The 24330-nt window shown below is 41.2% G+C and overlaps 3 protein-coding genes across 4 annotated transcripts; all 3 read right to left on the bottom strand.

Annotated features, from left to right (window-relative positions):
- Window positions 1–1133: 1133 nt before the first annotated feature.
- LOC141791752 (uncharacterized) lies at window positions 1134–8037 on the bottom strand. 2 transcript variants are annotated; one of them, XM_074672403.1, is made up of 2 exons: window positions 7745–8037; window positions 1134–3154 (listed from the first exon to the last, which is right to left on the bottom strand). In XM_074672403.1, exons 1-2 carry the CDS (start codon window positions 7887–7889, stop codon window positions 1536–1538), a joined length of 1764 nt encoding a protein of 587 aa, XP_074528504.1. In that variant the 5' UTR covers window positions 7890–8037; the 3' UTR covers window positions 1134–1535. The 2 variants fall into 2 exon arrangements, with proteins under 2 accessions (XP_074528504.1, XP_074528511.1); XM_074672410.1 differs by lacking the exon at window positions 7745–8037 and adding an exon at window positions 6257–6327.
- A 2503-nt stretch (window positions 8038–10540) lies between these two features.
- LOC141791824 (uncharacterized) lies at window positions 10541–16657 on the bottom strand. Its single transcript, XM_074672485.1, has 2 exons — window positions 16512–16657; window positions 10541–12574 (listed from the first exon to the last, which is right to left on the bottom strand). The coding sequence occupies exons 1-2, from the start codon at window positions 16537–16539 to the stop codon at window positions 11220–11222; spliced, it is 1383 nt and encodes a 460-aa protein (XP_074528586.1). The 5' UTR covers window positions 16540–16657; the 3' UTR covers window positions 10541–11219.
- A 2679-nt stretch (window positions 16658–19336) lies between these two features.
- LOC141791867 (uncharacterized) lies at window positions 19337–23930 on the bottom strand. Its single transcript, XM_074672565.1, has 2 exons — window positions 23830–23930; window positions 19337–20627 (listed from the first exon to the last, which is right to left on the bottom strand). Exon 2 carries the CDS (start codon window positions 20611–20613, stop codon window positions 19432–19434), a length of 1182 nt encoding a protein of 393 aa, XP_074528666.1. The 5' UTR covers window positions 20614–20627; window positions 23830–23930; the 3' UTR covers window positions 19337–19431.
- Window positions 23931–24330: the final 400 nt, after the last annotated feature.

Genomic DNA, 24330 nt, shown 5'->3' with positions numbered 1-24330 from the left:
TGTGAATGTCAATAATTTGGGGGGGGGGACTCGGGGAACAGTGATTATTCGGTAGTGTCTCTGAGGCCATGTCCACACTTAGCCGGGTATTTTTAAAAACGAGTGCCACCCCCGGCGGCTCGCAGCCCGAGGCATGTCAAACCTATAATGGGCAGTGTTTTCCAGGCGTGAAACCTGTGCCAGCCAATCAGAATGAGCCACTTTCCAAGATGCAGAGAAACTTGTCCATGCCTTTGTCTCCTCCAGGTTGGATTACTGTAAAGCTCTCTTTAAGGGGATCCAAAACAAGAGCCTCCAACTCACCCAAAACAGCACAGCTCGGATCCTGATGAGAGGTATGAGGAGAATGTGTAAATACCAACACATCGCACCCACCCACCTGCAGTCCCTACACTGGCACCTCACTAGGGATGTGTACCTTTCACATTTGAAACGATACGGTACCTGGTACCTGGCAATCGGTACCGGTACTCAATGCTACCAATTTTCGGTACTTTTTTGTGTTTATGTGGTAAAAAATATCAATTTGTTCAATAATAAAATATATAATTTTTACAATTTAAAAAACATATTCTTCAATATATAACCTTAAAATGCTGTGTTCATGTCCAGCATGGAAAATCACCTACTCTTCCACTCCCTCACAGTCACAAGGATGCATTTAGGTACCTAAACATGGTGCCTTTTGATTTTACATGAATCGGTGCCTGGTACTTCTGACAGAATTCGATCGGTACCTAAAAAAGTACCTAATTCGGTACCCATCCCTACTCCTCACTGACTTCAGAATTCAGTAAACAATCTTCCTCCTCACCCACAGCAATGCCCCACCCCATCCCAAGGAGCTGTTAACCACCAAAAGACACCTCTGATGCAGTAACTTGAACTGCCTCCTCATACCAAACACCAAGCTCCTCACAACGGGGGACCCTGCTTTCTGCTCCACTACACCCCGCCTCTGGAACACCGTCCTCGAACACAGAAAAGCCCCACAGACAGTCAATTCGTTCAAAAAACAACACATCTCTTCAACAAAAAATTTAACAAATAGCAGACACTGGACATTATGTCTCAAGCTGCCTCCCTCCCACAGCTTGGATCTGGCAGACCTTTGATGTCTTTTATCTCGCTGTTTTAAAATTGTTTTGTGTTGTACTGTACTGGTCCAGATTTAACTCTCAATAGATTTTACCCGTTATTGATTTTTACTGATTTTTAAGCTTCCAAATGTAGCACTTTGAGATTTCATTGACATGTAAGGTGCGTAATAAAAGTATTATTATTATATAAATGAAAATGTTCATATGCGTAATGTTTAAAGTAATACACATTTATTTGAGCATTTTATACACTTTTTACGTACTTTCAATGACAATCTTTAACAAATACTTCATTACTCTGAACACAAGTAGAATCTTATTCATTCAGAAGAGGTAAAGAGGTTTCCCCCACAACTATGGGTTTCTATGTAAAGCTCCAAAGTAAGCTAAAGGGGACTCTAACACCATACTCAAACAGCTGAGTCTACTTTTCAATTATGAACAATTATGTTTTGTCAGCCTGACTTTGTAGAGAAATCCTTTTCCACATTCAGAGCAGCAAAAAGGCTTTTTTTTCGAGTGAACATACATATGTGTAGTCAGAATACATTTTCTTTTGAATCCTTGACCGCATTCAGAGCAGCAAAACGGTTTTTCTTCTGAGTGAACAACCATATGGGTTCTCAAGCTGCCTTTGTTGTAAAATCCTTTACCACATTCAGAGCAGCGAAACCGTTTTTCTCCTGAGTGAACACCAACATGTGATTTAAAACTATCTTTACGGTGAAATCTTTTCCCACATTCAGAGCAGCTAAAGGGTTTAATTGTTGAATGGACAAGCATATGTTTTTTCAGATTTCTTTTGTAATTATATCTTTTCCCACATTTAGGACAGTTAAAAGTTTTTTCTTTTGAATGAACAAACATATGCGCAGTCAAATAACCTTTTCGGCTAAATCCTTTCCCACAATCAGAGCAGCTGAAGGGTTTTTCTTTAGAGTGAACAGTCAAATGTAGAGTCAGACTTACTTCTTGATTAAATCCTTTCCCACATTCAGAGCAGCTAAAAGGTTTTTCTTTTAAATGGATAACTGTATGTCTAGTCAGATTTCCTCTTTGGCTAAATCTTTTCCCACATTCAGAGCAGCTGAAAGGTTTTTCTTTCGAGTGAACAAACATATGTCTTGTCAGATTTTGTTTGTTGTATCTTTTCCCACATTCAGAGCAGCTAAAACATTTTTCTTTTGAATGGACAACTGTATGTGTAGTCAGACGCACTTTTTGGCTAAATCTTTTCCCACATTCAGAGCAGCTGAATGGTTTTTTATTTGAGTGGACTTTAATATGTCTATTCAGATGCACTTTTTGGCTAAATCTTTTCCCACATTCAGAGCAGCTGAAAGGTTTCTCTTTGGTGTGAACTAACATGTGTTTGCCTAAATATGCTTTAAGAGTGAATCCTTTTCCACACTCAGAGCAGCTGAAAGGTTTCTCTTTGGTGTGAACTAACATGTGTTTGCCTAAATATGCTTTAAAAGTGAATCCTTTTCCACACTCAGAGCAGATGAAAGGTTTCTGTTCTGTCAGAGCAACCACGTGATTGGTTTCTCCAGGATCAGGACAATTGTGCGACTTTACAGCTTCTTCTCTTTTATTTGTGGCAGAGTTCAATCTTTTAAGACAGTCTCTGGTCTCCTTCCAGTCATCTTCCTCATCTTCAGTCCCTGATCCATTATCTGAATCTGAGGAGGCTTCAATCTTAACCTCAATCTCTGCTTGTAAATTTCTCTCTGGATCTGAGCTCCTTGCTGGTTCTGGTCTTCCACAGTCCTCTCCACCAGCTGCTGTTTCCATATGGTCAGTCAGTCTGTGATGAAGCAGTGAGGACTCAGGTTCCTCTTCATCATTTTCACTCTTCATATGGACTGAAGGAAACAGGACCTTGGTATCAGCCTCCTCCAGTCCTTGAAGCTGCTCTCTCCTCTGACCGATCCACACTTCCTCCTGTTCCTCTTTAATGAGTGGGGACTCATTCTCCTCCTGGTCTGGATAGGGGCTCCTCTCCTGCTGCTCAGGGGGAAGCTCCTCTTTCTTCACCATTAGTAGCTGAACATCTGCAGGACACAGTGAACAAATATTAATGAGATATTAGATCATCTTCCTGATGGAGAATTTGAAAGAAAAAAACTCAGGGTCTTTATTTTCTGCTGCTGAACTGTAAGGACAATCTTATTTACTGAACAAATGATCACAGGAGCCTCCTGTTTGTTGACACATTGATCTGAAAGAAGAACTGAAGGTGGAGTTCACCTGTTTACACACATCTGTAAACCAAAGATATATTTCAATTAGAGCTGAAACAATACCTCGAATAATTCAAGGTACTAGAGTACAAAAAATGCTCGAGGGATTTTCTCCACCTCGAAGAATCGTTAATTTTTAAAAAAGATCAACGAGTGGTATTTCAAATAAAGCTGACGCTATATTTAGAGTTTTCATACCCCTAAAGCTACCTCTTTTTCAAAATAGCGACTGACAATAAATCTAGCTTCTTTTCTGGAGTTTGGAGACTGATATGAAAGCATATATTGATCTGCATCAGCTGCTTGTCAACCAGCCGCGCGTGCTGATCCCCTCCCCTACCCAAAATTGCTCACTCGTCAAAGACGGATATCTTGCTCGCAGCAGTCTCTCGTCACGGTCACACTGGCTATGTGAACTGTTTTCATGCACTCTTCAAAGTCCATTTTGTTTCACCAGTGTGACCCTATGTTACTAATCTAATTTCATGATGGGATGTCGTTTCTACATTGTTGGGTTCATATTAGGGCTGCACAATTATCGCAATCGCAATCGCAATTTCAGCACATGCAATTCAGATTTTTCTCCATGATAACCAAGAAAGCCTGTAGACTCATCATGACACTCCTTTTTTTATTAAATCGCAAGCACAATCGCAATCGCGATATTGTCCACCTAATCGCAAATCGCACCCTTTCCCCAAATCGTGCAGCACTAGTTCATATTTCTCCTCGCGAACTTTACAGTGAAAGAGCGTGTGATCTTTAGCGCACGGCGAAGTTCTGCTCCAACGCGTTCACAGACACACAAACACATGCGCACATTTACACACACAGACAAGTTCATTCCCTATAAAGGAAAAATAAACCACACCACCACAAGAAACATCTCCCAATGCTTTCTCCGTGAAGATGCCACACTCGTTCTCCTGCCCTCGCACCCCCCACGCCCCCTGCTGCCGACAACGTGGCCGCCCCCCCAAACTGTTAACCCAGGGGAAACACTGGTGTGATGTTATACGCTTCTGTCCCTCACAGTGTCCACAACCGTTACACACAAATGACTTGTTACGCAAATTAGTTGATTACTGATTTAGTGTTGTAGATAATCTACAAAACACAGCTCTGAAGAGTGAAGAGGATTAAAAAACAAAAACATAATAGAGCTAACTGGGCAGGTGTCAAGGGTAGAAGGGTACAAATATCAAGTAGTAATATATGCTATATGTGCTACAATACAGCAGGGATAATCATTTTAGTCTGAACACTGCAAAGACTCAAAATCTTTCAAAAATGTCTTATTCCTAGTTAAAATGTCACATATGTAGTCAGAATTTAAAATATATCACCCAAAGCGACTTGATTTTACACTTGCTTGAAACAAGTTTCCATGTGAAAAATAATTGGTGTTTAAGTATGCGAAAATGCGTATTATCCGAGTACTCGATGTAATTTTCAGTAGAATACTGGAATACTAAAATATTCGATAGCTGCAGCCCTAATTTCAATGTTACAAAGGACTCTCTCACTGGAGTCTAACTCTTAATTATTAATTATTTTTCTATTAATTTATTAATTGTATGTTCACATATGAAGTCTGCAACATGCTTTAACCTACCACAGAATATGGGACAATTTTATCAACATTGCATTAAATTTCATGTTTTAAAAAGTTTTCATAAAATAACTTGTTTGCTCTAGTCACATTTTGTAAAAGAAAAAAAGAAAAAAAAATTGAACAAATTGTTCAACACTTCTTTTGACTTTCAGCAAGCCCTGAATGATGGAAAACGTGTATGCATGCAATACAGCATGCTGAAATCACAGGCTGCCCTAAACCCATGAAGATGCCAGACTACAAACGTAAATATTAGACACCAAGGCTGCTGTCTCCTGTTACCACAGACCGTGCTGTTCAGCATCAGAGAAGCAGGCTGTTAAACCAATGACAGGACGTACCGTTTGTTTAAAGCCCAGAAACAGCAGTGCAGTCTTTTCTTGGTCATCGAGCTACGCTGAATGTTGTTTCAGGACGTTTTGGTCGTACTGAATGCCTCGTGAAAAGATCCTAGTGCATAAATATTGATTGTTTAATAGTTTGATGTATTTCAAAACTGCTGACGTTGAAGTCACAGAGTTGTAAATGCTAAGCTAACAGACTGTCCCTTGTTTGTTTGTGTTCATCTTTTCAGCCTTATGTCCCTGGGTATGTCTGTATGTCCCTGTAGAGTAATCATAGGGTGCTGCAAAGCAGATGCTATTGCTGTGATGTGTCTGATTGAGCACAAACAATTTTTTGAATAATTCGAGTAACTTGAATACAAAACATGATCAAGTTTTCTCCGCCTCGAGGAATTGTTGAATTTTAGAAAGAACCACTCAATCTCTGTCTCGTATTCGTTTAAACCACAGTATGACCCTTCCCTGAGTGTACATTCAGTCACAGAAGAACACAGACATATGATACGCCTGCAGAAAAAAACACATTTTCACCTGGCAGCGTCAGGTGCACCAGCGCGACCAAGAAAAAATACAAGTCGCACTCTTACCCCTAAATCCCACCATACGTGCCGCGCAGCGCCCTTGCGGAGCACTTAGGGTGAATCCGAATAGTCCTTCCTAAGTCCTTTCCTATCCACTTTACCTTAACCCCGATTAAAAAACGTCACAGGGTCAAGGGAAGGAGGGGAAAAGATGAGAGGAAAGGAGAACTGCAGCCAAAGAGGAATTCGACTGCAATTTCACTTTGATGTCACATTTATGTGACAACAATTACTTGTGACGTAGGTAAGCCACGACGAACTACAATGTTTCGAAAATGAACTACAAGAAGCGCATTTTTCCTCTGCCTTATCTCACAGGGTCGCTCCGTGTCTTCACCGGTTAACATCAACAATCCATGATCAGAGGGTTTACCTGTGATGGTGTTTTGTCTTTGGTCATGCAGTGTGTGTTTCCTGCTCACAGCTGTGAGCTTCGTGAGAGCATCTTTAATTGTTGACAGTCTGAAGCCTGATAACACAAGAGGACAGTGGATAATACAGCAGACTGTCAGTAACACTACACCCCCTGTTTTATTCACATCATTCATTATGAACATCATTTGAATTCATTATATTTGGGGTATTGTAAAAGTCCCTATTTTTCCTTCTTTTATTGATGTTAATAAACGTTATTACTTCTATCACTAGTGATCCATTGTTTCAGTTCGGAATTGCAACCAAACGTTTCGGGTTATAAATCTTTTTGACATTCATACATCGTGAACACAATAAACACATTCAGGCAGACACATGATGGGAAATGTTAGAAAAGCAACAGTCTCTCACATAATTTCCGCCCTTTCTCCACCGTAAGTTTCCGTAAACTTTCGGCAGGAGCCGTTTTTTTACACGTCACGTGCAGCAAGGCATTATTGGGCGTTTGCTTCTCCTTTCCTTTTGAAAAGGATGGTCCGGTGTTTCCTATGCTAAAGGAGATATTAAAGGAAGCAACGACCCTCCTTTCCTTAACTTTTAGAGAATTCGAACAGCACTTATCATGGCCGACGCTTAAATGCTTCCGGGTCATTTCTTCAGTTAGGAAGGTTCCTTGTCAAAAAAGGACTATTCCCGTCCCCCCCTTAGCTTCCATTGTAATCTATCAGGCAAATTCCACTGCCAGCGCTGCTGAAGCCCCGGCACACGCCCAGGCGCGACAAATACGCTTCAGGTCTATTTTCTGCACGGCCTCTTCCAAACCTCGTAAATTCACAGTCGATAAGAAAGCACTAGACAGGAAGTCGCTGTGTGAAGTACCCAGAAGATTCCAAATAAAACACAATGCACAAACTCTTGAACGTTAATTTCCCCAACATGTCATAATTACGTCACATCTGGACGCACGTGCATTATGGGAGTGGATGGTGATCCTGTGATATCACTATTCACACGAGAGCCTACGACTCTCCGCTGCGCTTGCGGTGGAATTTAGGGGTTAAAATTCTGGATTAATGAAGTATTTCTGGTTCTGATTCTAAAACAACAACGAAGGCCTTTCAGAAAAAATTACACAATCGAAGGAACAGACAGACCGCCATCTTTGTTTGTAGCACCACAGTTAGCCTGTTAGCATGGAGGATATTCAGTCTGTGCTGGTTTCATCGTCATTTATAGCTCTGCAGATGGATTTGCTGACACATGAGAGAACACAAGCGCATGTGACAAAGCCTTTACCGGAAGAAACCGTTTACAGAGGTCAGAAACAGCTTCGATCGACGAAACACCGGACCAGTTAAAGGCCTGACGCAAAGCTGATACATTTTTTGCATGAATTAAATAATGCTGGGTCAGAGCTTTCGTCTATGAACCTTGGGTACGGGTTCTATTTCCCGAAACATGATCACACACATGTTCAGAAACCAACCTGCTCTGTGCAGCTTTATCTCAGGGATTAAAACCACATCCAGTATTTCTCTTTGTCGCTGCAGCTCCTCTTTGTATCCACGTGTTGTCCTTTGTTCTCCCAGCCGCTGCTCGAATAAATCTTTAAGATCCTGAAATCTGGACATCTCCTCACATCCAAGAGCCAAAGATTATAAGGAACACTAGCTGATTTTCCGAGTTGGATGATGGCGCGTGGTCGTCCTTCTTCTTCTTCTTCTTCTGCTTCTTCTTCTTCTTCTTCTTCTTCTTCTTCTTCTTCTTCTTACCGCCACCTTCTGGCCCCGGAGTGGGCCAGGCTCCAATGACCCTACCTACTTATTTTCTTGTCCTACGTAAATAAATGGAAATTAACTACTAAATAACCAAAATAATATAATTGAATAAATAAACAAATAAAAAATACAAATAAATAAATAAATAGATAAACAAACAAAATAAATCTATTTAATTTGATAATAATATAATCAAATACATAGTAGTCACAATTAAAAATTTCCTAAACCCCTTATCCTTATAATCTATCATATATCCTTATCCTTCTTCTTCTTCTCTTCTTCTTCTTGTTTTACGGCGGTTGGCAACCGTTCCTTCGGTGCATTACCGCCACCTTCCGTTGGTTCTTGGCTCTGATCACTTCAGCTGCGTCTCAGAAAAAAAAAAAAAAAAGAAACTATACCTGAACCACACCTCTACCTCACATATATTCCTTAAATCCTATTATAGATACCCGTTTCCCTCAAATACTTTAGCAGGATTTTCCTCTGCTCCCTTCCTTCCTTGCTCAATAATCCTCCCAGTGTAATCTCCTCCACCCCACATTTCCTCAGCCTGTCCCTCATCACCCCTCTTTGCTCCTCATACTTCTGGCACCACTTTACTACATGTTCTATAGTTTCCTCCTCCTGACATCCTTCACATAGTCCGGTATCATGTTTTCCAACTAGTTTTGTTGTGCTATTCAATGAACAATGCCCCAATCTCAGCCTTACAATTACCACTTCATCTCTCTCTCTTCCTCCTTCACTTGACCCTTTCACACTAGGGTGACCATATTTTGATTTCCAAAAAAGAGGACAACGGCACTGGCCTCGAGGCACAAATTCAGACAGGCTTCTTATATTCTTAATATTTTCACCGCCCCGTGGTTACTCCCGTTTGTAGAAACACCACAGTACTGGATTTTTTTGAGTGCTTCATGAGTGACTTCAACTGAATGGGGGGCTATAACACCTAGAGATGGGTACCGAATCAGGTACTTCAAAAGGTACTGACCGAATTCTGTCAAAAGTACCAAGTACCGATTCATGTAAAATCAAAAGGTACCACGTTTAGGTACCTGAACACATCCTTGTGACTGTGAGGAAGTGAAAGAATAGTCGATTTTCCATGGTGGACATGAACACAGCATTGCAAGGGTATATACTGAAGGATATATATGTTAAATTGAAAATATATATAATATTGTTAAAAAAAATGATATTTTTTACTACATAACTACAAAAAAGTACCGAAAATTTGTACCGTTGAGTACCTGTACTGATTGCCAGGTACCAGGCATTGGTACCATATCGTTTCAAATGTGAAAGGTACCCATCCCTAATAACACCATTGACAATGGCGTCTGACTTGGTGCGAGCACTACTAAACTTTTTAGCAATGTCAGAGTCAGGAAATGTCTTTTTTTAGCAAGGCACTGGTGCAATCCATGGACCTGTAGCTGTTGTGGTGTTTAACAGTATGAAATGCCATTGCACCCTCCGCTGTATTTACAGTAACCTCTGTTTGCCCGGGTCTAACAAAGAACTCAGTCAACTTTGCAGAAGAACTCCACCTCGCACAGCTTTTTTATGTTTTTCGGTGTCCATGTGAGCTTTGAGATCTCCAGCACCTTTATTGGACACTGAGACATATGTGCCAGCTTTGCACACGGTTCACTCCGCCTCCTACTTGTCCGGGACGGTATGTCGGAATTTTTTTTGCAGTTCATCTGTGAAGCTGCACTTACGCTTAGGCATCTTCCGTGCAATACAGCTCCGCTGTCTAAAGATCCCCCTGTCTTCTCCGCTCTCCCTCTACGTCTCTCTCTCTCTCTCTCTCTCTCGCCTTCTCTCTGACCCTCTCACTCTCTATGTGTGTGTGCACGCGCAGAGCAGACCTGCCCACAAGGCAGCCTCTTGGTAAGTGATGCGCATCATAGTATTGTTTGCAAGCGCCGGTCAATTTACGTACGCGCGTAATGGTCCTATGAAAATCAGTGAACACCGGACATTTTCGTGAATTTAATTAAACCCGCCCGGACACCCCGGAAAGGACGTAAAAAGTGGACATGTCCGGGCAAAAGAGGATGCTTGGTCACCCTACACTATGCAGCTGAACTAGAGAATGGAATAGAATAGAATAGAATAGAATAGAATAGAATAGAATAGAATAGAATTTTCTTTTATTGATTCCCTGTAGGGGATTTTTTTTTGCCACAGCAGCTCACTGAAAAAGTGCAATAAATGCAACAACAATAAAAATAGAGTTGGAATATACTAAGAATAAGACATTAGAAATTTGAAGAAATATAGAAAAGTAGTACTAGTCATACAGTGGCAGATTTAAATCACTGCACCTTCTTTAAAAATTGAGAAAGAAAAGCATTCTTATTAAAACTATGCTTTGTGACTATGACTAACACAAATTACCTGTGAAACTCTCAGATTTTCACCTGCAAGCTCTTCTTTACTGGAACTTGTTGTACAAATCTAATGAGAGAAGCAGGGGAATTTCTAAACCTGCAAATGTTGATTTCTGAACTCTCCCCTTGCCAGTATTACTTCATTGATGAAAAAGTGAATATGAACTTCATTTCTTTGCATTATTTCAGACTAAAAGACTGCAAGTTTGTTTGTTTTTCACTTTTTAATTTTTGTTGTTTGTTCTTGTTTTGACCATGTCCAATTTTGCCTATCTTCTGTCAGTCCCCTGTTACAGTTATTTATTCAGAGGCCAGACTTTAATGAAAATAACTGTTTTCTAATAAAAACAGACCCCCTGAAACCTTTGGGCTCCCTTTATGTTGTTGTCCTTTCTGAGTCTCTTTCTCAATGATTGTTTTTGCACCTTTACATAAAATGAAGGAGTCTTTTCTAAAGTAAGATAGGACTCTAAAAACCTGACCCCTAAAACCACCTCTACAAGGAAACACCAAACTGACTTGTAAATGAAAATGCATCATGTTTAGGGTCACACATATTTATTTGACCATTTCATAAACTTTTCACAAACCTTCAATGAAGCTTATGAACAAATACTTTATAACTCTGAACACAAAGAAAATCTGCTTCATTCAGAAAGGATGATGAGATGATTTTAAGGTCAGTGAGTAGACATATGTCTTGAGAGATCCCTTTTTTGGGTAAAACTTTTCCCACATTCAGAGCAGCTAAAAGGTTTGTCTCCTGAATGAATCATCATGTGTGTTGCCAGACTTCCTTTTTGGTTAAATCTTTTCCCCAGTTAGAGCAGCTAAAAGGTTTGTCTCCTGAATGAATCATCATGTGTGTTGCCAGACTTCTTTTTTGGCTAAATCTTTTCCCACATTCAGAGCAGTTAAAAGGTTTGTCTCCTGAATGAATCATCATGTGTGTTGCCAGATTCCCTCTTTGATTAAATCTTTTCCCACATTCAGAGCAGCTAAAAGGTTTGTCTCCTGAATGAATCATCATGTGCGTTGCCAGACTTGTTTTTTGACTAAAACTTTTCCAACATTCAGAGCAACTAAAAGGTTTTTCTTTTGAGTGAACACTCATATGTCGTGTCAGATGTTCTTTTTGGCTAAAACTTTTCCCACATTCAGAGCAGCTAAAAGGTTTTTCTTTTGAGTGAACGCTCCTATGTAGTGTCAGACTTCCTTTTTGGGTAAATCTTTTCCCACATTCGGAGCAGCTAAAAGGTTTTTCTCCTGAATGAATCATCATGTGTGTTGCCAGACTTCCTTTTTGGGTAAATCTTTTCCCACATACAAAGCAGCTAAAAGGTTTTTCTCTTGAGTGAACAAACATATGTCTTGTCAGATGTCCTTTATGGTTAAATCTTTTCCCGCATTCAGAGCAGCTGAAAGGTTTTTCATTTGAGTGAATAATCATATGTATCTTAAGATATCCTTTATGGTTAAATCTCCTACCACATTCAGAGCAGCCAAACGGTTTGACTTTTTTGTGAGCTAACATGTGTTTGCCAAAATCTGCTTTAAGATTGAATCCTTTTCCACACTCTGAGCAGGTGAAAGGTTTCTTTTCTGTCAGAGAAACTACATGATTGGTTTCACCAGGCTCGGGACTATTGTGTGACTTTACAGTCTCTGCTCTTTTGATTTCAGCGGAGTTCAATCTTTTGGGACAGTCCCTGGTCTCTTTCCGGTCATCTTCTTCATCTTCAGTCCCTGATCCAGTATCTGAGGACGTGTCAGTCTGAACCTCAATCTCTGGTTGTGAATTTCTTTCTGGATCTGAGCTCCTTGCTGGTTCTGGTCTTCCACAGTCCTCTCCACCAGCTGCTGTTTCCATATGGTCAGTCAGTCTGTGATGAAGCAGTGAGGACTCAGGTTCCTCTTCATCATTTTCACTCTTCATATGGACTGAAGGAAACAGGACCTTGGTATCAGCCTCCTCCAGTCCTTGAAGCTGCTCTCTCCTCTGACCGATCCACACTTCCTCCTGTTCCTCTTTAATGAGTGGGGACTCATTCTCCTCCTGGTCTGGATAGGGGCTCCTCTCCTGCTGCTCAGGGGGAAGCTCCTCTTTCTTCACCATTAGGAACTGAACATCTGCAGGACACAGTGAAGAAATATTAATGAGATATTAGATCATCTTCCTGATGGAAAATCTGAAAGAAAAAATCTGGCAGGCTGTTTCTTCCAATCAAGCCCCTCTGGGTCACATCAGTGTTTCCCATCAATCAATGAGACTGTGGCGGCCTCTACAGTCTCATTTGGCCCTGCCACAGTCTCATATGGAGAAAAATACGATCCGTCACTCTGTTAGACCATTACACAGCTGCACCATAAAGAAGCGAGAACAAGAGCGTGCCCACTGGTCACGCTCATAGACGTCGCTCTTTACTTGATACGTTTGGCGCGAACCAGATTCCAGCAACAATGGAGTGGGACGTCTGACTCTGAGGTACGTGCAACTTCTTTTTTGGGCAATAGCGGCCATGCTAACTGCGGCCATGGACACAGTATCTCTCTAAGCTGTCTGCCCCCCTTCTCGGGAAAAGGAACGGCTGCACCGCGCACGTCTCGGTTCCAGAGTTTCAGTGACCAGAGCGGCCACACTGTTTCATTATCACCGCGCATTCAGAGTCAGAGCAGGCACACAGTACTATCACCTGTTACCATCCCAATGAGCTGATGCAGCTTATTATTTCATATTCTCCTCTCCTGGGGCCTCAATTTTTTACAGCATGTGAAAGTCCTCTCAAATTTCACTTACGACAAAAAGGCAAAACGTGCATACGACCAAATTATATACACTCTTTTCAGATCTATCAAACTCTCTATACACACGACTGCAGCTATTCCCCGTGATTAATCCCACCGTGCCGAGAAAAGTGTGAATGTGGTGACGCGAACACACCTCGTTTCCCGCCTTCAGCACGCCCGAACATGACCATATGTGGTCAATGCAAATCCGTATGTGCATATTAAGTAGCCATGTGTGCTCTGGGATTTTGTAGAGTGACGTCAGTGTAAGATGTGAACACAACAGACAGAGAGAGCATGGAAGAAGCTGAATTTCTCTCAAAGCCAGATACACAGCAATATCAGGAAATATCAGTAAGAAAATGATCTTGCATTGACTTAGGCTACATTTTGTGATGAAGTGGGCCTCAGCAAATTTAGGAATCTTTATTTATTTAGACTATTTTCTGCAGTCACTGTAGAAAAAAAAACAGAATGAAAACATAACGACGTTTGGAACGTGGGATCTATCTCCGGTGGGATGGACGAGCTAGCCGTGCTAGCCCAGCGGTAGAGGGGCTGCTGGAGGGCAGAGTGGCATCGTGCTGTTCACGGACGTGGCTGACGGAGCTGACATCGGACGCCGGCCCCACATTGGAGGAGCTTCACCTGCTGTGGGCAGACAGGATCCAGGAGACAGAGACTGAACAGACTGCTGGGGAGGCTCAGTCCTGGACCCTGTGGAGGTGGAGACTGGCTGGGCTGGAGAGTGGTGGACGGGATGTCGTCATCTATTTTCTTATGGACCATTTTGCTCTTTCTATACACTTTCTTACTTTTGTTTTCTTAAATGCTGCTGTGACTCCTGAATTTCCCCTTGGGGATAAATAAAGCATTTTCCATTCTATTCTATTCTATTCTATTCTATTCTATTCTAAATAGTGTAAATAACCTGTTGTTGAAATGTTGTTCAGTAAATTGTTCAAAATATTGTGAGTGAGTGAGTTTTTGGTTTTGTTTCTGAATTAAATTGAAAATATTTCTGATATGCCTTTGTAAGTTCTTATTTATTAACGTATGTTCATGCCCATGGTCCCAAACTGCACTTACTGTCAGGGGGAAACATCACGCTTAAAAACGTACACACACATTAAAACCACCGAGGGTCAGAGACTCTCTCACCACAGTCTCCTAAAATCCTGTGGGAAACACTGCTGTCATTGTCCACGTGAGTGTTTAAGTCCACTAGTAGCACAATGGAGTCCCCAGTTGGGCATTTCCAGCACCCGTCCTCCAAAAAGGGCGGATACTCTGAACTGCTGTTGGTGCGTAAGCACAAATAACATTCAGGACCTGTTCTCCAACCCAAAAAGGCAAAGAAGCAACCCTCTTCCCACCGGACAGAACAGCGACACATCAGCACAGAGCTATAAATAAGTCCCCACCTGCTCGCAGGGTTTGATAGAGAAGACATATAAACCAACACAGCCGCAGTCATTGCTGGTGTTTCAGTGTGACGTGTGACCCTGTTGTTGGGCTGAAGTTGCCAGTTAGTGAATAGACTTCAGAACGCTGGTAGCTCTGTAACGTTCAAAACTCCATAAACCGTACTGACTAGAGCCTGACCGATTAATCAACATATGCCAAAATGTAGCCGGTTATAAAAATTTTTGCTCCGTGGAGATTCTGTCACTCCTGCTCCTGTGTGTGTGTGTGTGCTGGGCTGCACGCTGCTCGAGTGCCCGGTCCCTCCTCCTCACACGCAGACCATGCTTTGCAGCCCCTCCTCTCCCCCACTCACACTCAGTCGGCTACAGAAGAGGTCAGCAACAATTTGATTTACTCCATCGTCAACTGTGACTTTGCAAAACAATGTAACTCTACTTTAAAGTGCTCCATGACAAAAAACACACTGTTAAGACATGCCAAGGAGTGCATACAAGTTTTTTTTCACGCAAGTTTTAAAGAGTGTGTAACAATGTTTAACGTTGTGTAAGTTGTACCTTTGTGAAATAAACAGTAAATTCACACGTCCATCATTATCTAATGTTAGACTTTAGAACGACTTTTTTAAGACGTGTAAGTTGCTCATTGTGTTGTTTACAGTTTGACATTTTCTTCTACTTACTGTGTTTAAAGTTTGACTTCTTTATTTATTATTGTGTTTACAGCTTGTTCTTATTTATCATTGGTTTACACTAAAGTTCTTATGTTGACAGTTTTATAGTTAAAGTTCCTTGTTTTAATTTAATAGTGTTCTGTCTCTATCTTGCATCATTAGGGTATTATAATAATTTGTGTTCACAAACAGTATATATCCTGTATGAATTTATTATTTATTATCATATAAATTGGTCGATATATCTGATATCGGATATCGTTTTTTCATGCCCCCAGTATCGGTATTGGCCCCAAAAATCCAATATCGGGCTCTAAATTGACCTGAATGTAGGATGACCCTGATAGTAAGGTCTTTTTGGACGTGTGGTCTTCTGACATTATGCTCCATAACTTCTCTTATTTTTGTCTGCCTGACAGCTGTTTGACTCCTCTGCTGTATTAATCATCGTTATCTTAAAATCAGCATCAAACTCTGCCTCAGTTTTCTCTTGACTTGCTAAACTTTTGGTCCACACTGCACCTCTCCGTTTCCCATATCCCGTCCATAGCTCCTGTCACTGTGTCTCTGCTGTGACTGACAGCTCACCACAGCCACAGTGAGGTCACTGGCTTTACTCCAAGCTGGTGCTCTCTGCTGTTGTGGTTGTGTGGTGACCAGAGACAACTTGTTGTTTTTGCTTGTAGTATGTTACGCAGTCTATTTTATTTCCTACTGCTGTGTTGTATGAACAGGAGGGGTAACACTGGATATTTCCTGAGATTAACAAAGTATTTCTGATTCTGATTCTACAACAACAGCAACGACGGACTTTCAGCAAAACTAACACCATCCATGGTAAAGATAAGCCTCCATCTTTGTTTGTAGCACCACAGTTAGCCTGTTAGCATGGAGGACATTCAGCCTGTGCTGGTTTTCATCGCAATTTATAGCTCTGCAGATGGATTTGCTGACACATGAGAGAACACAAGCGCATGTGACAAAGCCTTTACCGGAAGAAACCGTTTACAGAGGTCAGAAACAGCTTTGATCGACGAAACACCGGACCAGTTAAAGGCCTGACGCAAAGCTGATACATTTTATGCATAAATTAAATAATGCTGGGTCAGAGCTTACGTCTATCAACCTTGGGCACGGGCTCTATTCCCTGAAACATTATCACACACATGTTCAGAAACCAACCTGCTCGGTGCAGCTTTATCTCAGGCATTAAAACCACATCCAGTATTTCTCTTTGTCGCTGGAGCTCCTCTTCGTAGTGATGGTCCGCTGATACCCGAGGCTCCGACACATGCGCCGTAGCTCATGAAGCAAACGTTTCCAAGCACTGTGCCGGAGCGTGTATCGGTCACGTGCCGAGTGACGTATGAAAGAGTTGAGCGTATCGGACCACTGCTGTGGCTCGGACGTCAAAAGAAGCACCTGATTGACAGAGGTTCGGTTTGACAGTTACATTCAGTACTGAAGATCCAACATAACATGATAGACTACTCTGAGTAAAGTACAACAGTTATTGTAGGGCTAAGCACCATAATATGAGAATCATATATCACACAGAATCATGTCACATAAAGGTGCTTTGTAGTGAACTGCTACTATAATGGACTTGTCACTGGCATTTGTGAGTTCATTTCCTGTCCAAACATGCCATGATAATATATTTTAATTAAAAATATTAGACATCTGGCGTCAAAATCATCATCAAAATCTTTTAAGCTATGTGATATTTAAATTTGTTTTAGGATGTAATATGACTACTGTCAGGCTTAAGTATGGAGCTACTGAGAACTTCAATTAGACGTCACAATTAGGCTACATTGTCTTTATTTTTATTTTTCAAAATGTATTTTGTTGTGTGAGTGAGCGTTAAACCATTCATCCATGCAGTGTACGCAAACAAAAATGCATTAGCGGCTGAAATCCCAAATGACTCATGAAACAATGACTTCATCATCATTTCAATTGCACTTCATTTTATTGACCACTAGATGACCTATTCGAGCATTGTATCATTGAAGCCTCGAGCAATGAAGCATTTTTTGAATCAGGTGTCGGAGCCTCAACAAAGCCTCGAGCGCCCATCACTAGCTGGAGCTCCTCTTTGAATCCACATGTTGTTCTTTGTTCTCCCAGCTGCCGCTCGAAGAAATCTTTAAGATCCTGAAATCTGGACATCTCCTCACATCCAAGAGTCAGAGAAAAGGAAGAAAACTAAACGCTGATTTCCTTCTCTGATCTGATTTCCTGAATTGGCTGATGGCGCGCGTTCTTCTTTTCTTCTTCGTGTATTTCCGGCAGTTTCGACGCTAACAGGCGTATCACTGTCCTCTGCCGGACAGACTAGTGCTGTGCTCCAGATCGCGTTCTCATTCTCGTTCTCGTTCTCGTTCTTGTTCTCGTTCTCGTTCTCATTTCTGTTCTTGAAAGGCATAGGCGGCCAAATAAACCCAGACACCTTGTCCTCCCCGAGCCCAATGTCTGCGGTCGCGAGTTGTCTAATGTGTTGAAAAAAGTCAGACTGCTCCCCCTGAATAATAAATTCCCAACTATCAAAAGACACTATGCAGCTGAACTAGAGAATATAATATAATAGAGTAGAATTTTATTGATTCCCTGTTGGGGATTTTGTTTTGCCACAGCAGCTCACCGAAAAAGTGCAATAAATGCAATAACAATAAAAATAGAGTTGGAATATACTAAGAATAAGACATTAGAAATTTGAAGAAATATAGAAAAGTAGTACTAGTCATACAGTAGCAGATCTAAATCACTGCACCTTCTTTAAAAATTGAGAAAGAAAAGAATTCTTATAAAAGCAATGCTTTGTGACTATGACTTTCACAAATTACCTGTGAAACTCTCAGATTTTCACCTGCAAACTCTTCTTTACTGGAACTTGTTGTACAAATCTAATGACAGAAGCAGGGGAATTTCTAAACCATAGAGAATTTAACAAACATAATATGCAATGTTCTGTGAAAGAAACTGAAAAAGTGATAAAAGTCATCTCAGTTTCTGCTGAAACAAAGATTTCACAAACTTTAATTCACTCATGTAACTCATTTGAATTGAGACCGCTCTTTATTGAAGGTGTTAACCTGTGTAGCAAGCAGTTTACAAATAAGTTCACCAGAACGACTTTAACAGCAAATCATTTTCCTCCGCAGCTGAAAAGAAAATATGTTCTACAAGAATTCACAGCTGAAGAAGAAAAGAAAAAGGGGGAAAAGATTTTTGTCGTTTCAAAATCTACCTAAAGCCAAAGAAGTTATGTTTACAATTTTATATGACCTTTATCCTACCTTACAACTTCCTTCATGAGAAATTTAATTTTGAAAACAACTCGTGTGGTTTTTGTGAGAAGGATAATGAAACTGTAGAGCATCTTTTAGGGTTGCATTTCAGGAGTGGCTCAGCTCTAAAGATGTTGTTTTGCAACATTTAACAATGATGTTAATTAAAACAGGAGTATTTTTGAAGGAATGTTGTTTGGAAATCATTTTATTCACAGACGTCTCACTGACGTCACCCGTCTGTTACTGAAAAGGAAAATGACTTGCATCAGCTAAAGCGGCCGTATTGCTAGTGGCAAGGGCTTCGTCTACAGCCAGAGGGTGCCTGTCAGTCACATGACCCTCAGCTGTGCCTCTTATTGGGGGAGCTCGCAATCTTAATATCCTCTGAACGGCCAAGTTAGAAAAATATTTTGTATGTGAGTTCCAGTACTTCTAGGAGCCAGCTTCAAGCAGACACTCAAGAAATAGCAGATTTTGGCACTTCAGCATTGTCTCATATTCTTAGACCAGAGGTTGCCGCTTGATTTTAATACATAAAGATCAAACCAAATGAACTGAGACAGTTTGCAAAATTTAGTTCTTGTAGGCAGAGAAAATAGCCTTTGAATTTGGTACCGTCTCTCCCTGTTAGCGACTATTTCCTCGTCACCACTGATTACAGTTTGTGTCTTACTGGGGGAGAGGAGACAACTTTCTACTGTATCTAATGTCCTTAGTGGTCACATAGAGCTCATACAACCCCACTTCAAAAAAACTGAACTATCCCTTTAAGAGGAGTCTAACACCATGCTCAGTCTACCTTTCAGTTATGAACAAACATGTCTTGTCAGGCTTACTTTGTGGTAAAATCCTTTTCCACATGCAGAGCAGCAAAACCGTTTTTCTCTTGAGTGAATAAACATATGTGTTATCAGATTTTTTTTTTGACTATATTGTTTTCCACATTTAATGCAGCTGAAAAGTTTTTCCTCTGAATGAACAAACATATGGTCAGTCAGAATAGATTTTCGGCTGAAGCTTTTGCCACATTCAGAGCAGCAGAAAGGTTTTTCTTTTGAGTGAACAAACATATGTGAAGTCAGACTATCTTTCCGGCAATATCCTTTTCCACATTCAGAGCAGCAGAAAGGTTTTTCTTTTAAGTGAACAAACATATGTCTAGTCAGATTATCTTTTCGGCTCCATCTTTTCCCACATTCAGAGCAACCGAAAGGTTTCTCTTTGGTGTGAACAGACTTGTGTTTATTCAAAGATGCTTCAAGAGTGAATCGTTTTCCACACTCTGAGCAGGTGAAAGGTTTTTCTTTCGAGTGTACAAACATATGTCTGCCTAAATCTCTTCTACGGTTGAAGCCCTTTCCACACTCTGAGCAGATGAAAGATTTTTCTTTAGTGTGAACCAACATGTGTTTGTTCAAATGTGCTTTAAGAGTGAATCCTTTTCCACACTCTGAGCAGATGAAAGGTCTCTGTTCTGTCAGAGAAACCACATGATTGGTTTCACCAAGTTCAGAACAATTGTGTGACTTTACAGTCTCTGCTCTTTTGTTTTCAGCGGAGTTCAATCTTTTGGGACAGTCTCTGGTCTCCTTCCAGTCATCTTCCTCATCTTCAGTCCCTGATCCAGAATCTGAGGAGGCTTCGATCTTAACCTCAATCTCTGCTTGTAAATTTCTTTCTGGATCTGAGCTCCTTGCTGGTTCTGGTCTTCCACAGTCCTCTCCACCAGCTGCTGTTTCCATATGGTCAGTCAGTGTGTGATGAAGCAGTGAGGACTCAGGTTCCTCTTCATCATTTTCACTCTTTATATGGACTGAAGGAAACAGGACCTTGGTATCAGCCTCCTCCAGTCCTTGAAGCTGCTCTCTCCTCTGACCGATCCACACTTCCTCCTGTTCCTCTTTAATGAGTGGGGACTCATTCTCCTCCTGGTCTGGATAGGGGCTCCTCTCCTGCTGCTCAGGGGGAAGCTCCTCTTTCTTCACCATTAGTAGCTGAACATCTGCAGGACACAGTGAACAAATATTAATGAGATATTAGATCATCTTCCTGATGGAGAATCTGAAAGAAAAAAAAACTCAGGATCTTTATTTTCTGCTGCTGAACTGTGAGGACAATCTCATTTACTGGATGACCACAGGAGCCTCCTGTTTGTTGACACATTGATCTGAAAGAAGAAGTGAAGGTGGAGTTCACCTGTTTACACACATCTGTAAACCAAAGATATGGATTAGTATATTTCCATACCATATCAGTTTGATAGCTCTAACCTGGAATTTCCCATTGATGGAGATTTGATGCTGTGGTGCTGTTCTCATTGATGTTGGGCAGAAACTTTTTATCTCAGTCCAACAACTGATCACTGTTCTGGTTCAGATCTGGCAGACTGTTTCTCCCAATCAAGCCCCTCTGGGTCACATCAGTGTTTCCCATCAATCAATGAGACTGTGGCGGCCTCTACAGTCTCATTTGGACCGCTACAGTCTCATATGGAGAAAAAAATACAATCTGTCACTCTGTCTGACCATTACACAGCTGTACTTCCCTACCACCCATGAACAAGCGAGAACAAGAGTGCGCCCACTGGTCATGCTCATAGACGTCGCTCTTTACTTGGTCGATTGGGGTGAACCAGATTCCAGCGACACTGGAGCAGGACGTCTGACTCTGAGGTACGGGCAACTTCTTTTGTGGGCAATAGCGGCCATGGACACAGTATCTCACTGCGCTGTCTGCCCCCCTTCTCGGGCAGAGGAACAGCTGCACCGCGCACGTCTTGGTTCCAGAGTTTCAGTGACGAGAGCGGCCACACTGTTTCATTATCACCGTGCATTCAGAGTCAGAGCAGGCACACAGTACAATCACCTGTTACCATACCAACGAGCTGATGCGGCTTATTATTTCATATTCTCCTCTCCTGGGGCCTCATTTATTACAGCGTGTAAAAGTGCTTTTAAATTTCACTTACGACGAAAAGGCAAAACGTGCATACGACCAAACTATGTACACTCTTTTCAGATCTATCAAACTCTGTATACACACCACTGCAGCTAATCGCCGTGATAAATCACACTGTGCCGAGAAAAGTGTGAATGTGGTGATGTGAACACACCTCGTTTCCCACCTTCAGCACGCCCGAACATGACCATATATGGTCAATGCAAATCGGTATGTGCATATTAAGTAGCCATGTGCACTCTGGGATTTTGTAGAGTGACGTCAGTGTAAGATGTGAACACAACAGACACAGAAAGTGCGGATACTCTGAACTGCTGTTTGGTGCATAAGCACAAATAACATTCAGGACCTGTTCTCCAACCCAAAAGAGCAAAGAAGCAACCCTCTTCCCACCGGACAGAACAGCGACACATCAGCACAGAGCTATAAATAAGGCCCCACCTGCTCGCAGGGTTTGATAGAGAAGACATATAAACCAACACAGCCGCAGTCATTGCTGGTGTTTCAGTGTGAAGTGTGACCCTGTTGTTGGGCTGAAGTTGCCAGTTAGTGAATAGACTCCAGAACGCTGGTAGCTCTGTAACGTTTGAAACTCCATAAACTGTATTGACTAGAGCCTGACCGATTAATCAGGCCGATTATGCCATTTACTGATTGATCAACATTGGCCAAAATGTAGCCGGTTATACAATTTTTTGCCCACCCCGTGTGTGTAAATTCACACGTCCATCATTATCTTATGTAAGACTTTAGAACGACATTTTAACGATGTGTAAGTTGCTCATTGTGTTGTTTACAGTTTGACATTTTCTTCTACTACTGTGTTTACAGTTTGACTTCTTTATTTATTATTGTGTTTACAGCTTGTTCTTATTTATCATTGGTTTACACTAAAGTTCTTATGTTGACAGTTTTATAGTTAAAGTTCCTTGTTTTAATTTAATAGTGTTCTGTCTCTATCTTGCATCATTAGGGTATTATAATAATTTGTGTTCACAAACAGTATATATCCTGTATGAATTTATTATTTATTATCATATAAATTGGTCGATATATCTGATATCAGATATCGTTTTTTTATGCCCCCCGTTTGGTATTGGCCCCAAAAATCCCATATGGGGCTCTAAATTGACCTGAATGTAGGATGACCCTGATAGTAAGGTCTTTTTGGACGTGTGGTCTTCTGACATTATGCTCCATAACTTCTCTTATTTTTGTCTGTCTGACAGCTGTTTGACTCCTCTGCTGTATTAATCATCGTTATCTTAAAATCAGCATCAAACTCTGCCTCAGTTTTCTCTTAACTTGCTAAACTTTTGGTCAACACTGCACCTCTCCATTTCCCATATCCTGTCCATAGCTCCTGTCTCTGTGTCTCTGCTGTGACTGACAGCTCACCACAGCCACAGTGAGGTCACTGGCTTTACTCCAAGCTGGTGCTCTCTGCTGTTGTGGTTGTGTAGTGACCAGAGACAACCACCAGCATGTGTCAATGGTTAGACCCTGATCATAAGATTTTAGAACTGGCCTTGCTGCCTTCAGCCAGCCAATTTGAGGACCGCTGCCACCCGTAGCTTCATGAAAATATGAATAAAAAAACTTTGAGATATTAATATTAAAGAAGTTCATATTTGTTACCGTACAAACATACAAAAGTACCGACAATTGGTACCGTTGAGTATCGTATCGTTTTAAATGTGAAATGTAGCCATCTCTGCTCAAGTCCCTTTAAGTTAGTGCTTGTTTTTGCTTGAAGTATGTTACACAGTCTATTTTATTTCCTACTGTTGTGTTGTATGAACAGGAGGGGTAACACTGAATATCTCCTGAGATTAACAAAGTATTTCTGATTCTGAAACAACAACAACGAAGGATTTTCAGCAAAACTAACACCATCCATGGTAAAGATACGCCTCCATCTTTGTTTGTAGCACCACAGTTAGCCTGTTAGCATGGAGGATATTCGGCCTGTGCTGGTTTTGATCGCATTTTATAGCTCTGCAGATGGATTTGCTGACACATGAGAGAAGACAAGCGCATGTGACAAAGCCTTTACCGGAGGAAGCCGTTTTCAGAGGTCAGAAACAGCTTTGATCGACGAAACACTGGACCAGTTTGTGGCCTGACGCAAACCAGATACATTTTATGCATAAATTAAATAATGCTGGGTCAGAGCTGACGTCTATGAACCTTGGGTACGGGCTCTATTCCCTGAAACATTGTCACACACATGTTCAGCAACCAACCTGCTCTGTGCAGCTTTATCTCAGGAAATAAAACCACATCCAGTATTTCTCTTTGTCGCTGGAGCTCCTCTTCATCTTCTTCTTCTTCTTGTCAAATTTACGGCAGTTTTGACGCTGCTCGGCGTATTACTGCCATCCGCTGGACGAATTAGGTGTCACATTCTAGTCTCGTATTCTCGCGTACAGTCCTGTGTTTCGCAGGAACTGTAAAATCTACCATAATCTGCTGGTGGTTTTCATGGAGGCTAAATAGAGATTTAACAGAGAATGAATTTAATCCCAAGTCTGAAGCTTTTTTAAACAATTCTCTCCTCTCAACACTATATTTGCTGCATTCCATTAAAATATGCTTCACTGTCTCAGGGCTCCCACACTCACAAAGTCCTGAACTATGTTTCCCAATAATGTGTAAGTAACTTTTTAACCCACAGTGTCCCAGTCTTAATCTACAGATCTTTACTGAATCTTTTCAGTTTCCCTGATAGTAACTGATTCTTTTGA

This window comes from Halichoeres trimaculatus, unplaced genomic scaffold, assembly GCF_033239565.1.
Source record: "Halichoeres trimaculatus isolate MK-OKI-2021-1 unplaced genomic scaffold, fHalTri1.1 fHalTri1_scaffold_1, whole genome shotgun sequence".
NCBI classification, from domain to species: Eukaryota; Metazoa; Chordata; class Actinopteri; order Labriformes; family Labridae; genus Halichoeres; species Halichoeres trimaculatus.
Note: the sequence above shows the minus strand (reverse complement) of the source record. Positions and strands in the feature narration are given on the sequence as shown.